The sequence below is a fragment of the Nomascus leucogenys genome, chromosome 22a (genome assembly GCF_006542625.1).
Source record: "Nomascus leucogenys isolate Asia chromosome 22a, Asia_NLE_v1, whole genome shotgun sequence".
NCBI classification, from domain to species: Eukaryota; Metazoa; Chordata; class Mammalia; order Primates; family Hylobatidae; genus Nomascus; species Nomascus leucogenys.
The window spans coordinates 96,034,847-96,050,562 of NC_044402.1; the positions used below are offsets into that span (position 1 = coordinate 96,034,847).

At 38.0% G+C, this 15,716-nt stretch overlaps 2 protein-coding genes across 5 annotated transcripts in view; one reads left to right on the top strand and one right to left on the bottom strand.

The window, feature by feature from the left end:
• SLC39A10 (solute carrier family 39 member 10) overlaps positions 1–1,995 on the top strand; it is a 78,966-nt gene extending 76,971 nt beyond the window's left edge. For 3 of the 4 annotated variants that reach the window (XM_003253874.4, XM_030802544.1, XM_030802543.1), the window contains exon 10: positions 1,359–1,786. In XM_003253874.4, coding sequence (XP_003253922.1) covers positions 1,359–1,517 — 159 coding nt within the window. In that variant the 3' untranslated portion in view covers positions 1,518–1,786. Of the gene's footprint in view, positions 1–1,358 lie in introns of all 4 variants that reach the window. The other variant, XM_030802542.1, reaches the window with a different exon arrangement.
• A 3-nt stretch (positions 1,996–1,998) lies between these two features.
• Positions 1,999–15,716, bottom strand: part of DNAH7 (dynein axonemal heavy chain 7) — a 332,081-nt gene continuing 318,363 nt past the window's right edge. The window contains exons 63-65 of the mRNA XM_030802541.1: positions 14,893–15,070; positions 7,167–7,270; positions 1,999–4,600 (exon numbers count right to left, since the gene is read on the bottom strand). Coding sequence (XP_030658401.1) covers positions 4,394–4,600; positions 7,167–7,270; positions 14,893–15,070 — 489 coding nt within the window. The 3' untranslated portion in view covers positions 1,999–4,393. The remainder of the gene's footprint in view (positions 4,601–7,166; positions 7,271–14,892; positions 15,071–15,716) is intronic.

The following is a 15,716-nucleotide window of genomic DNA, read 5'->3' on the forward strand; positions in this document are numbered from 1 at the left end:
ATATAAACTTTTCTTTTCTTTTTTTTTTTTGAGACGGAGTTTTGCTCTTGTTGCCCAGGATGGAGTACAACGGTGTGATCTTGGCCCACCGCAACCTCTGCCTCCTGGGTTCAAGCAATTCTCCTGCCTCAGCCTCCTGAGTAGCTGGGATTACAGGCATGCACCACCACACCCAGCTAATTTTGTATTTTTAGTAGAGATGGAGTTACTCCATGTTGGTCAGGCTGGTCTCGAACTCCCAACCTCAGTTGATCTGCCCGCCTCGGCCTCTCAAAGTGCTGGGATTACAGGCGTGAGCCACCACGCCCAGCCATATATGAACTTTTCAAAGCACTATGCCTTCAAAGATGTGACAATTTTCAGAATTTTGAAATTTTAACAATATTAAGAGAATAGAGTACACTGTGAGGGCAGTGTGCATGACTTGGTACTAGTTATGCTGGATAGCTCTGCTAGGTTATTTTCTGTGTCTATTATTGGAATGAAAGCAATGGCTTAAGGGCATAGAGATGCCAATTTGGATTTGTCCCCAAGTATCTCTTTGCTGTCATGTGCAGTGGGAAATGAGAATTTCAAGTGGAAAAGAGTGAAGAAGTGAAACCATTTTGAATTAGGCATTTCCCAAAAGAATCTTCCTTTTTTAAAAAAAATATATATATATATTTTTTGAGATGGAGTTTTGCTCTGTTGCCCAGGCTGGAGTGCAGTGGTGTGATCTCGGCTCGCTGCAACCTTTGCCTCCCGGGTTCAAATGATTCTCCTGCCTCAGCCTCCCGAGTAGCTGGGACTACAAGCACGCCCCACCACACCCATGGGTTTCACCATATTGGCCAGGCTGGTCTCGAACTCCTGACCCCATGATCCGCCTGCCTTGGCCTTCCAAAGTGCTGGGATTTATGGGCGTGAGCCACTGTGTCCGGCCCAAGAATCTTGCTTTCTTATTGAGTTTAAGATACATTAGTAAATGTGGGAATTGTGGTGATCGTTTTTTGGAGTGTCTGTCTTATTGGTAATAAGTTGCTTTATGCTTTAGCATAAAGTAAAATGTCAGAATTTATAAGGACAGTGGATAGTAACTGTGAAAAATGACTAATGGGTATATTTTAAGTATTTGTTGTGGGGGATGATGAGGAGGAGGGAACAGAGTTAGTATTTCCTTAATGACTAGTGAAAGCATAAAACTTCTTCAGTATTTGACTAAAATACATCTGGTGGGTAGCATTGTGTTCAATAAAATAATTATTTTGTGTATAGTTACACTTTAGTCATTAATTTTCTTAAAAGTAGGAAAATGTTTTTAAAAACTGTTTTGAGCAGAAGTATTATACAAAGTTTAATGTGAAGATCTGTTTTTCTAGCTTCCAGAAATGTTGCATGGTGATGGTGACAATGAAGAACATGGCTTTTGTCCTGTGGGGCAATTCATCCTTCAGAATTTAGGATTGCTTTTTGGATTTGCCATTATGCTGGTGATTGCCCTCTATGAAGACAAAATTGTGTTTGACATCCAGTTTTGACCTTTCCCAGTAATCACTGTTGATTACGAGAATGTTTGTTACCATGCAGCTTTGCATCTGTTCCTTGTACTGTATGCACGTTGCTCAAAGGAAAGTCAGTGGCTTGCACTACTTACAAGTTTCATAGATTTGAGCCTAACCACAAAAGGCTGGTGCTTAGTACTGTTTTCCCTGCACGTAGGGGTCTTTTAAAAATATATAGCTTGTGATAAAGAGAGGAGAATACGGGACTCCATGAACCAGTGTTGATATGTTTGATTAAGACTTCACAAAATAATCATATAAAACACTAGTCTCTTTATTAGTAGAAACTTCTGTGGCTATGCAGAAATAGAGATCGAACCAAAAAAAAATCATTTAAACTTTAAAAATATTTTAAATGGACTTTGGGGAGACATTTTTTTTGTGTGTTTTAAGAATGAATTGTAGTGCCCTTTAATTCAGCTACATACATACATGTGGTGATTGATAGGGAAATTCAGCTACATACATACATGTGGTGATTGATTGATAGGGATCAACTTGACACAACTTTGAAACTGCATAAAGTAGACATAGGAACTAGAGGAAAGCTCAGGCTGCATTAGAGTATGAATTTAGCATTGGGAAAAGCCCTTATTCTTGAATCTAGAGTTACTATTTTTGTATATATTTGCATAGTGTTTAAACCTGCAGCCTAAACTACTGAAATTTGTGATTGTATGTTTGTGTGAGCTTCAGTTTAATGAAAGATTCATAATGGTTCCTTGTATTATTATAATACTTGGTGTTGGGGTGTTCTGTTTTGTTTTTTACTTTAATTTTTTTTTTTTTTTTTGGCGGGGGAGGTGAGGGTTTGGAGCATGTGGTCAATGTTCTCTTTTTAAAAAATTGTAACTCTCTTTGAAAATATCAAAGAAATGAACCAAACGTGGTTTAAATAGTTGATTTTCCTATTTTAACAGTACCAACTAGTTAACTGGGAAATATAAGTTCTGAATGTTCACATTGCTTTACCAGTTTGGCATTGGAACCAAGAGCACATGCTGTGGCTGGCTACAAGGTTGTAAAGCAGAAAATCGAAGTTTACCATGTCTGTAATCTGTACATGAAGTGTCAATTTAGAACAGTTACTAGGATAAACTCCATTATTGCCATGGCTGTCATGGTACCCAAGTGACTTGGAAGATACATTTAAATTACTCAGCTGAAATCACTTGATCATCTTGTGCCAAGATATGCTGTTGGTGCCTGATAGGGATTAGTCTCTTTTTTAGGTGCCCTGTTCTCCTACCATAATTGTGAATGATTTGTGAGAAGTGCAAGCCATGTTTATCCTGAATTTTTACTTAATTGTATTACTAGTCATATGCATGTAGCTTTCTGTTTACATCCTAATGCCACATGGTCTTCATTTATGCCAGGTAAACTGTATTTGAACTATGTGCAGCTAGCTTTGTTTTAATCTGCTTGGCAACCAGTGTAGCTGCTGTAACAATCTTATTGTTTAAATATATAAGAGCCAAACTCTTTTCCATTCCATCTAAAATGTTTTCATTTAGTACTCTTCTTTCCTCCTACTCTATGAACTTTAAAACAAAACTTTGAGAGCAGCACATGCATCCAGGTATTTATAGATTATTGCCAGTGTTTTTTCTGTATGCTATAAGCAAGGGAGCTTAGGTGTTATTTCTTTAATTTATGCTTGAATCTGAAAAATTATTTCTGACTTACTCCATGGCCTCCTTATTATAATAAGTAGAAGTTTTATACATAGATTATTTTCAGCATTGGGCACTGAATTAATTAGGACAGTCCTCATCTCATTGCTTGGCCCTTCAAGCAACCTAGCTAAAAGGTGCTGATATTTTATTTAGTACTGCCAACTTCAAGTGATTCATATATCTTGATTTCTGAACCCAAGATATATTTATAGTTCATTTTTGGGTTTTTATACCCAAGTAGGATTCTGCATTCCAGCATTAAATCTGCTTCATTTTAGAACCTTTATAAAAGCAATAGCTGGAATATACTCCCAGTTTTAAAATAAATGCCTGAGTTAAAACAAGTGGGTTATGCTGAAGTATATGAAGTTTTATATTCTCTCAAAAATTGTATTATCTTTATTTGCTAGATTTTACAAATCTTTTAAGAGGGCTGTAACAGTTGCTGCTAGTATTAGGGTTCCACCATTATTTAGTTTTCACATCATTCTAATGTATAGTTTCAAGTCTTAATAGACAATCTGAATTCCACTACATTTCTGTTGGCCCCAACATTCCTTTTAGCTTGACCAGTCTAAAATTTAAAATGTGTTTGTTGGAGGTCATTAATGTTACTTGTACAATGCTGTCACTGTGTGACATCCATATGAATTTTGGTATATATCACATTGCATTCAATCAGCTGTGATTATGCTTAGAAATACTATAGTAACTAGATGCAGTGTGAATTTTTTCCATTAACAGTAAGTCAGTGGCTTAAATGTGATTATGGTCCTGCAAGGTGATTCTTGCTAAAATATCTAAACTTTTGTTTTAACTGAATCATTTTTTTAACTTAAAAAGCTGGAAAATATCAAATGCTGTTTTTTTTCATTGTCAACAGTGGTGTGTCATTTTATGTATGTTCCTAATGCTTATGGAACTCCTCCAAAATAAAGTTGTTACTCGAAGAGAGCAAATATGCCAGTGTGTTTTCTTTAGTCTTTGTTTTAGAACATTTCCTTACATTTAAGTATGAATCATATTAAGTTTATCTGCATTTGCTCATAAGTAAATTCATAATTACAACTTTAGTCAAATGTATTTAAACCAAAAAAAAGGTTTAAGTAGTAAAATATGCTTTCTACTTAGCCATCCAACAAGAAGTAGGAACAAGGAAATGACGTCTTCTGGTTATGAATTAAGTTGACATAACAGTGCTACACCTCGTCCAATCCAGTGTTCCTTGGGTTGGTCAGAGGGAAGAGTCATGGCAATCACAAAATTCGTGGAATGGCCAGTGGTGGATAATGTTCCTCTCCGCTCACTTGTCTTATACAATGGAGCAACATAACTTGGCCGTTTCGGTATATCTGCCCTCTTACAGGGCTTTAGCCACATCTGGAAGAAAGTACATAACACCTCTTTAAGTCAAGGCTGTTAAATGTACATACGTTTCAGCCTAATATAGTATTCTCAGAGTAAGGTTATGCATGCAAATTTCTGTGGCCCAAATAGATTTATTTTCACCAGCAGTGCTGTGATTGCTCAAAACATTTTATAGAACTCTCATAACTGAAAAAAAATAGTTTTCACCTACTCTGTCTAAAAGCATATTTTCCAACTATTTATCTCTCAGCCACAATGACCTGGGAAATGACTTTTGGTGCTTACAATGATAAAAAAAAAAATCAGATACACTTTAAAAGGAGAGAATTGCCACACTGATACTCAGAATCGTGTGCCTTTATATTAATTGAAAGCCAGTCCCAAAAAATTCTGAAGGGATTTTTATCAACAGCTGTATAGCTAGAGAACCTTCCCATTTTAGGAGACTATTATAAAGGAGATACTATATATATTATGCTGTTTAAAATATAATTGCATTCCTTTATAACTACAATCTATACCCCATTCTTTTTATCATTAAGTTCCTGTAATTTATTATTAGACCTCATCAATCTTAAAAATAAGATTTTGAGGCAATTTGATCTTTGAATGTAAGAGTAAGAACTATGTTCATAAAGATATTTTAGAATTTAATTCAATTTATTTTTCTGGAGTAGAAGTAATAGCAATCCTCGAGATGATAGGACTTGACAGCCGCAATGTTCAGACCCCTCTTTTAGGTTTCTCAGGTCAAAACACAGATTGTTGAAGGAGCTTATAAGTATGCAAGTTTCTCTATTTCTCCCACTTACTTGTGGAATCCAGATTTTCATAAGGGGGATCCACAAGGCAGTTTTGCAGATACTAACTACTATGTAAAACTCGAAGCACTCTTCCTAACTCAGATTTCATTTCAACCCCAGGGGATTTTTCTAATGATAATTTTTATTTCTAACTAGCTCCTTATTCAGGAGAATCATTATCCATTTATAAATTAATTTCTTCTTGTACACACTGCAAACTACTTAAGAGTTTCCACGTGAAAGACTCAATTTTGATCAGCTCCTGAAATTGCATTTATTTGTCCTTGCAACTTTCAATTTGGGTCTTGTATTTTCTCACGGTATTTTAAAATACATGACAGCTTTCTCGCAAATGGCTGTCAGTTGACCCCTCACTGATCCTGTTACAGCTGCTCTGAAGGGGTTTTTACCTGTCTTTGAGCTGCTGCCAGAATCTTGCAAAAAGAATTCACATAAGTCCCACTGCCTATATTTTATCACAGCATCCCAGACCTACCCTTCAAATTGCTATTTTCTTAAGCCATTTTCTCATGATGCAGTTATAGATGGAAACTTAATTATATTTTATAAAGCTTAATCTGCCAATGCTGGAGATGGGTGCCTAGGAAATGTAGCTTTTTAAATTGATGATTTTCATAATCTTTAATATGCAAGTTTCACATTTTCAAGTCAAAGTATAAGAAAAACATAATAAGTCCAGTGTATGTTTATGCAGTGGACCTCACTATTTGTGGATTCCACATTTCCAAGTTTGCCTACTCACCAAAGTTTATTTCTAATCCTAAAATCAATTGGCAGCATTGTCGCGCTCCTTGGTGGACATTTGCAGAGCATCAAAGATTTGCGTCATCCAACACATGTTCCCATCTCAGGTTGAACCAGGTGAGGCTCTGCTTTCTTGTTTCACCTCATGACCGTAAACAAGTGTCCTTTTCATGGCCTATTTAGTACCATGTTTTTCACATTTTTGTGTTTTTGTTGGCGATTTCACTTTTAAATGACCCCCATGTGTAACGCAGTGCTGTTTTGGTTTTTGTTTTGTTTTGTTTTTTGTTTTTTTTGGAGACGGAGTTTCGCTCTTGTTGCCCAGGCTGGAGTGCAATGGTGCGATCTAAGTTCACTGCAACCTCCACCTCCCAGGTTCAAGCGATTCTCCTGCCTCAGCCTCCCTAGTAGCTGGGATTACAGGCACCTGCCGCCACACCTGGCTAATTTTTGTATTTTCAGTAGAGACGGGGTTTCTCCACGTTGGTCAGGCTGGTCTCAAACTCCCGACCTCAGGTGATCTGCCTGCCTCGGCCTCCCAAAGTGCTGGGATTACAGGCGTGAGCCACTGCGCCCAGCTAGTGCTAAGTGCAAGAAGGCTGATGCGCCTCATAGAGAAAATATTAGCTCATGCCTCAACAAAGCTCATAGCATTTTGACCATGAGTTAATGTTAATGACTCAACATTGTATATTAAATAAGGTGTCTTTAAACAGACACATAAAATAAGGTTACTTACTGATCAGCTAACGAAAGTGTTGTGACCAAAGAAAGAACCCTGTATTTATTTCCCCAGGAGCAATGGTTCAGTATTTGCTAATTCAATGTTGGAAGCAACTTTATAGAACGTAATTACCATGAATAACAAGAATTGACTGTATATGTGTGTATTTATATATATATACATATGTATACACATATACACACACTATATGGGGTCTATTTTATATATAATATATAAAATATGTATAAAATAATTCCACATGTATATGTAATTAGAATTTACTAACCACAGGCACTGTATCATAAAGAATTTTGGGATGCGATTCTGCAAGTTTCTTGATCTTTCTATTCCAGGAAGCCCCATCCAGAAATAATCCATGAATGAAAACACCTAAATATAAAAGAAACACTTTAATATAACACTTGAAATATGCATTTTGATTGAGTTCTGAATCTGAAATTTCTACATGTAAGTACTATGCAGGTGATACTAGATTTGCAGACTAAGACTTGTTCTCCAATGAAAGCAATCTCCTGAGTGTTTTAACATCCATATTTCAAGAACATTGAAACTTTGCCTAGTGAAATAATACAATAGTAAAATTAGGTGTGGAAGACAAAAGAGGAAAGAAATTTTAAACGGGTCTATGGGAAGTTCTCAGTGTGTGTGTGTGAACATTATCAAATTTATATTGTTAATTGGCCAATGATTATACTGTGTTTTCAGAAGCTGTGAAATCTAGGGAAAAAAAATAGTTCTTAATGTAATAGGGATCCAGTGGTGGCTAGTGGGCAGCATATGAACAAAGTACCCTTCTGTAGATCTCCAATGTCGTAAGAATTAAATTGCTCCTCCCCTTTTAGAATTTATTCTTACTGCCAAGAGCTCTCCTTAGTCTGCTGATGATGAAAGACACATGATGAACTCTCTCTAAAATGTCATGTTGTACACTAACAGCTAAAGAGTACAAATTAGGCAGTCAGTGAAACATGAGTTACTTTCTTTGGCTTTACATATCAGTAAAGCCTCATAGATTGGAGTCTGCAGGTAAAATTTATTGTAACAGTACAGATGTCAAGCATTGTAGACTTTGGGAAGACTAAAGTTTTAGTTCCTAATTTGTTGTGTGACCTTGAGCAATTAATTTAACCTCAAAACCTGTTTTGTCATCTGGAGAACAACCTTAAAAACATTTGTAAAATAGTAATATCTGCTTTGTCCACCTTGTAGAGTTGTTAGAATCAAATCAACTAACATAGGGGGAAGTGCCCTTGTAGAGTAGAATATGAAAATCTGCTTGAGCAGTGCTGTCCAATAGGACATTTTGCAGTGATGGAAATGTTCTACGTGTTGTCCCGTATGGTAGCCACCAGCTCTAAGAGGCTGGTATTAGTAAGCTGAACACTTGAAATGTGGCTGGTGTGACCAAATAACTGAATTTAAAATTTTATTTTAATTATAGTTAAATTTAAATGGCCACATGTGGATAATTTAATGATAGAGTTGAGGGAAAGACTTACCCTTTCTCTTCTCTGGGTTTTAGCTGATGGGAAGAACACATTGGAATATAGTATCAGTTTTATTAATTGACAAAGCACTTGTCCAGTAACTGCCAATGTATAACTCTGGTAAAGCTGGATTGCAAAATGGACCTTGATTCCAGGGCAGTGGAGGGGTGGACTTGCGTGAGGGGAGAGATGGGTCTGCAGAGCACATTCTGCGTCTTTACCTCTGTGGCCAGCTCTAAGGCCTGTCCACCAGTCACCAAAACAAGTGGGGATAGGGCAAAGTAGGAGAACTTTATAGTATGGAATACAATGGAAAAGAAAGAGAGCCTATACACAGGTCCAAGTGAGCTATTTAATACCCTGCCTCACTGACTCAAAAGCATAGCTCAATAAATTTCTGCCTCTAAGCAATCAGATTAGTTATTCCTCATTTGGGAAGAGTGATAATATCATAGAAAGTAAACAAAAGAGTTCATTTCACACCTAGAAAAGTGGTGATAGGGATAAAAGTTCTTTCCAACCCATCAATTGTATAGGAAATATGATGAGAATCTTTAAATACATTCTTATTTCTCACGGCTAGTAAGGACCATGAGGATATAGATACATAGAATATATAGAAAATGACAGGTAGATGTTAACAGGTCCTTGTTCACAGCTGTCCTGCTCTATGAGTGATGCCCTTTGCCATCTGTGAGATGTCATCAGCACATAGTGTCAGCTACGGTTTTTCCAGTTCCACTCTTGTTCACTATTTTCTGCCTCCCTTCATGCTGTGCAATGCTGTCAACTGGTGACTGAGTCACCTAGTAGTAGTACCTAGCAATTCAGATAAGAGGAATCTTAGGTAATTGCATCTATAATATAGGATGTTGTGATGATTAATATTGTCAACTTGATTGGATTGAAGGATGCAAAATATTATTCCTGGGTGTGTCTAAGAGGGTGTTGCCAAAGGAGATTAACATTTGAGTCAGTTGGACTGGGAGAGGCAGACCTACCCTCAATGTGGGTGGACACCATCTAATCAGCTTCCAGTTCAGCTAGAATAATGCAGGCAGAAGTTGGAAAGAGTAGACTTGCTAAGCCTTCCAGCCTTCATCTTTCTCCCATGTTGGATGCTTCCCGCCCTCAAACATCAGCCTCCAAGTTCTTTGGCTTTTGGACTCTCAGACTTACTCTAGTGGTTTGCCAGGGGCTCTTGGGCCTGTGGCCACAGACTGAAGGCTGCGCTGTCTGCTTCCATACTTTTGAGGTTTTGGGACTGGGACTGATCCACTACTGGCTTCCTTGCTCCTTAACTTGCAGATGGCCTATCGTGGGACTTTACCTTGATTGTGTGAGTCAATTCTTAATAAACTCCCTCTCATATATACATATATTCTATTAGTTCTGTCCGTGTAGAGAACCCTAACTAATACAGATTTCAAATACTAAAAAACTTTCAGCAGCATTGTAGCCTTTAGGTGCCCCTTTTCATTGTATTTTAATTTAATCTTAGGTATATAAGGATGACATCGTTATGAGGCCCAGAACCTAGAAACAGGAACATACAAAAATATGTGTAAAGTATGGTAAAGGGGTAGAGATTGGAAAAAAAGAAACTTGGCTTCTATCCCAAGCTGTTCTCAGGTGGGATCTATGTCCCTCCCACTAGGGTCCTATGAGAAAGTGATTCCTTGGGGAACAAACCATTTATCTAAATCATTCCATGGATTCTCTTTTTCTTTCTGATAATTAGCTAAGTAGGAAGGAAAAAACTAGGATGACAAAAAGGCTAATTTGCAGATATGTGTGCTTATTGGTGAAATGTATATGTGCGTTGGTATGTGTATAAAATAATAAAGTTCAAGATTTTGCAGAAATCTATCAGCTATTATAAATTAAGCCTGGGCCAACACTGTGGTAGTCAGCAAAACAGTTTAATTAGCTGATGACTACTCTTCAGTGTATGATCTTGAGACACTAAATGGGCTTTATGGATCCTTTAATAAGTTGTGCTTTATTTTTACTCCACTGTTTTCAAGATAATTTTGGGTTTTTAATACTTGACCTTCTTTTATAAGAGCTTCTGTGGATTAAATTAGTAAACCAACGCAAAAAGAAATATCAACTACCCTGTACATTATGTTCAGTATATAATAATGGAAAACACAATAGTTTGATCTTGGGTATTAGCTAATTCAGAAGCTTTTGGCAATGCTTATAAATTCAGTCTTTTAGCTGAGTTCAAAAATGTATAACCCTGAAAGATATCATCACTCCTGCTCAAACTTCAACCCAAATGCGACCTTCCGCCTATTATAATAATATGAAAAGAACTAGAAAAAAATTCATGCATCTGAATTAAATACTTAAGAATTAACCCTAACTCCTTTAAGAAAACTTTCCTTGAGAAATGTGATGTTTTCAAACTTCTACCAAAATACTCAGTAGGCCACAGAGAAAGCAGCTAAGCATGAGAGCCAGATGGCCTGGGTCTGAATCTCACCTCTGTCCATTATTAGCTGTGGGACCTTCAGCAAGTTACTTAACCCCCCTGAGCCTTAATTTCCACCTTGTCTAATGGCAATAATAGTAGTATCTGAGCCATAGGGTATTGTGAGGATTCAGTATAATGGACTGGGCAGTCTCTGGATCCCAGCAGTGGTACAGAGCAGCCCCACCGTAAGTATCCATGCTCTTTCCTTGATTTGCTTTAACCCAACTTAGACATTCCTTTTCTCCATTGCCAAATACTTAATTTGAGCCAAATTATTTATCCTTCTGGTATGTTGCTAAATTTATCTAACTATACTTTTAATTTTATGAGGGCAGGGGCTCAAACTCGTATTTATTAGTGTCTTTTATGACACGTAATACAGTGAGCTGTATGGGAAAAATTTTGTTAAAGCTTATATTATTAAGGAAATAATAAACTAAATAACTTAGCAGAAGGTTGTTAAATTTCCCTCTGTATTTGTTTTATTTATTTATTTTAAAAGCCTCTAGTGGGATAAAGCTTCTTTTGAGTATGTTAAGAATAAAGGGATTTTGAACAAATGGTCAGAATAATGGTAGGCCAGGCATCTGTGGCTGAAAAATATTATTTCTAAGATATCATATGTCCCAATGATTCTTTATTCCTTGCATTTATTGTTCTTAAATGTGTTTCTGCAATAAAACTGTTCAAGTATTAGAGACTGGAATAAGAGGTATCTTTAACAGGTTGGGTTCGAGTCCATACGTTTTTAATGGATTCCAGTAGCATAATTTTTAGAATTTCCCCAGCAGCATTTGAGGGCCCTTTATGTGCTAGACACTGAGAGGCACTCAAGAAAGAATGGTGCAGACAAACAAGGTCACTGCTCTTCTGGTATCTGTACTGTAGTGAGGGAGAGAGATAATAAAGAAAGAAACATATAAAATAATTACAGTCTGACTGATGCTTTTTTTTTTTTTTTTTTCTTGAGACAGAGTCTCGCTCTGTTGCCCAGGCTGGAGTGCAGTGGCCCAATCTCGGCTCACTGCAAGCTCCGCCTCCCGGGTTCACGCCATTCTCCTGCCTCAGCCTCTCCGAGTAGCTGGGACTACAGGCGCCCGCCACCATGCCCGGCTAATTTTTTGTATTTTTAGTAGAGACGGGGTTTCACCGTGGTCTCGATCTCCTGACCTTGTGATCCGCCCGCCTCGGCCTCCCAAAGTGCTGGGATTACAAGCGTGAGCCACCGCGCCCGGCCTTACAGTCTGACTGATGGTTTAAAGTTAATAAGCAGAGTTGCAAGAGAGGATAATAAGGTGAAATGAGTGGCTCCAACAGATGGAAGTGGTGTTCCCAAGATCCCAAAGAGAAAAGAACATGAGCCGTTCTAGAAACTGTCAGGAGGTTAGTGTGACCTGAGCATAGTGGCATATGATGAGCTTGTACGGGTGGGCGGTGGCTAGAACACACCTGGCCTCATTGTCACCATAAGGCGTCTGGATTTTATTCAAACCACAAAGGGAAAAAACTTATTTAGTTGTCTGGGTTTTCAATGGAGACCAAAGGCTGATATTATCTATTTTCATTTTTTAAAAAAGTTCTGTGGTTTCTCTACAAATTAAGGGCAATAAGTGGGTAATGACAGTAGGGAGACAGGATAAAGGCTAGCGGAGAAGGCAAGATTAAAGTGGTCGTGGGGCTAGGTGCAGTGGCTCACGCCTGTAATCCCAGCACTTTGGGAGCCCAAGGTGAGTGGATTCCTTGAGCTCAGGAGACCAAGACCAGCCTGGACAACACAGGGAGACCCTGTCTATACAAACAAATGAAAAAATTAGCTGGGCATGGTGGCGTACGCCTCTGGTCTCAGCTACTCAGGAGGCTGAGTGGGAGGATCACTTGGGCCCAGGAGGTCAAGGCTGCAGTAAGTCGAGATCATGCCACCACACTGTAGGCAGGGTGACAAAGTGAGACCCTATCTCAAAAAAAAAAAAAAAATTGTGGTGGCAGTAGGATTGTAGGTGAGCAACTGCCCTTGATATGAACAGATGAGGGAGCAGAAGAACAAAGAGTTTCTGGGTTTCTGTCTGGATGGTGGCGCCATTTATTGAAATGACTCATTTTACATATTCAGGAGATACCAAAGTGTAGATTTCAGGTTGGCAATTGGATATGGAGGTCTGATCTTAGAGGAAAGATCTAGATTGAAGATTCAGAGATTTACTTTTGGAGGACATAAGCAAAGAGTTAATATTTAAAGATACAAAAAAGAATAGGGTAACTTGGGGTAGGATGCTATCAGAAAAGAGAAATAGTCCCAGGACTGAGTCCTTGGAAACTCTAATATTAGGGGAGCCTAAACCAGCCAACCAGCATGAATATGGCCAATGAGATAAGGAAAATCAGGAGAGGGTGATGTCCTGGAAACAGAGAAGCATGTCTCTAGAAATATGAAGATGGCAACTGGTAAAAATCGCTAAGAGATTAAGATGAAGACATAAGAGAATTCATAGGATTTGTCAACATGGAAGTCATCGCTAACTCTGAAAAGAACAGCATCAGTTGATTAGAGAGGATGAAAGGTAGATAACAAATAGGAAGTGAGAACCTGCAGACAGCATGTAAAGACAATTCTTTTGAGAAATTTTGCTATACTGGTGAGCGGAGATACGGGACAGCAGCTGAGGGGGATGTAGAAAGACAATTGAAATGGTTGATTTAAGATGAGAGATTCTACAGCATGTTGTAGGTTGACAGGAATTATCTATTAATAAGAGAGAAATAATTTATTCCTGAAAGAGAGGGCACAATTAAAGGAGCAAAGCCCTCGAGAAGGAAAAAGAAAATGGGATCTGGATTCCTCGAGGGTGCAGATGTTGACAAATGTATTGAGTTGGTGGTGCTAAAAGCTCTCTTCAGATGGCTTTTTTTTTTTTTCATGAAGGATAAGGTGAGATGTAGGAGCAGAAGGAAGGGCAAAGAGGGCATAAGTGGTTGTTTTGAGAGGAGGAAAGCAAATATCCCCGGGAATAGTAGTGGGATTGCTTCATAGTGTTACAAACCATCTTGAGATTTGTGACCATCAATTTAAAATAAAACTTCTTGGCACAGTAATGTGATTATCATACACTGTTGTGATTACATATCTACTTGTTAGTGTCTCCCACCACAGTATAAATTAGTTGAGGGACAAGATCCTAAATTGTTCCCTGTTGATATCTCCAGTGCCTGATAGAAGAGTGAGCCAGTGACTTCATCATTCAGTGATGAATAAGCAAGTTGTCTTCAACACACTAGTTAAAGCAGTACACATTAACAGTCACTTAAGAGATTAATGTCATTTATATAAAGACAATTTTGATAAAATTCTGGAATCTGTAGCATTTAAAAAATAACTCTTATTTAAAATAGTGGCCTTGTCCACTAAATTTGAAATAAAACATCAGGGTAGCCATAAAGTGTAGACAATCATTAAGAAAATAAAGATTTCCTCACAATCTTTCAACCACAAAGCAAATGTTTCTATTAGCTATCAGTTTTGGAATGGTAAGCTATAAGTTTTGGAATGACAGTAAAGAATACATATTTTAGGATTCTACGAAGGTATACGCTTCAACGGACCAGGAAAAACCTTGTTTTCAATGCTGTACATGTCAAGTCCCCACAGCCAACATAAGATTATGGCTGATTATCCCATGTGCTGTTAATTTGATGATTATCTTCTTCTTAACATTTTAGGAATAACTTCTAACTTATAAAATTTTGCAAAAAAGTATAAAGGACATATATTCTTTATCCAGAATATTCATCTACTGTTATCATTTTCTTCCCCTATTTGCTTGATCATTCCCCCCTCACCCCTTCTCTCTCTCTTTCCCCTGGCTCACTCATTTGCTCTCTGTATCTCAATAATTTTTTTCTCTGGCATTTAAGGTAAATTACATTCATGTTTATTACTTTTTTAACAGCTGAGGAAAGTAAGCTAGAATGTCATGTTTTTGTTCATTGCCCAGATATGAGCCGACTCATTCTGTCCCTGCACTTACCATCCTCAGGAGGATGCTTGTATTCTTTGTCTTCCATCACTTCATAGTCAAACCCAAGAAGATCAATAGGAATTGTGTATTTCCTGGCGTAGTTCTGCTGGGCACCGGTCAGGAAGGCTTGTGTGAAGAAGAAGCCAGAAAGCCAGAAGACTGGGGGAGGACCAACCTCGTACCATTGCTAGGGTGTAAAACACAAGTGGGCTAACAGTAGCGCCTTTCAACCTTTTTTTTTTTTTTGAGACAGGGTCTCTGGTTGCCCAGGCAGGGCTCAGGTGATCCTCTCACCTCAGCCTCCCAAGTAGCTGGGAATACAGGCACATACCACCATGCCTGGCTATTTTTTTTGTATTTTTAGTTGAGAAGGGGTTTTGCTATTTTGCCCAGGCTGGTCTTGAACCCCTAGACTCAAGCAGTATGCCTTCCTCAGCCTCCCAGAGTGCTGGGATTACAGGCGTGAGCCACCACACCTAGCGAGCCTTTCAACTTTTGAATACAACACTACTTAATAAAATGTATCCAAAGACATTTATTGTCTTTTAGATAAACTAATAAATGACCTCTGAGGAATAACAAGCCATACTCTCAAGGTTTTAAAAACAGGTAGCATATTCAGTATTTGTCCTGACTTCAATTTCATACCTATCATATCAGCTTGGAAATTACAATGTGCATTAATGCAAACAAATGTCTGTTTTATACATGCCCCATGATTCTTTCAGAAAGGCTCCCTACAATAGTGAATATCTAATATGCATTGTTACACAATATATCATGTTATATAGTTGAACAGAAGAACAGATCCCCATAAAGTCTGGTCAGATGGT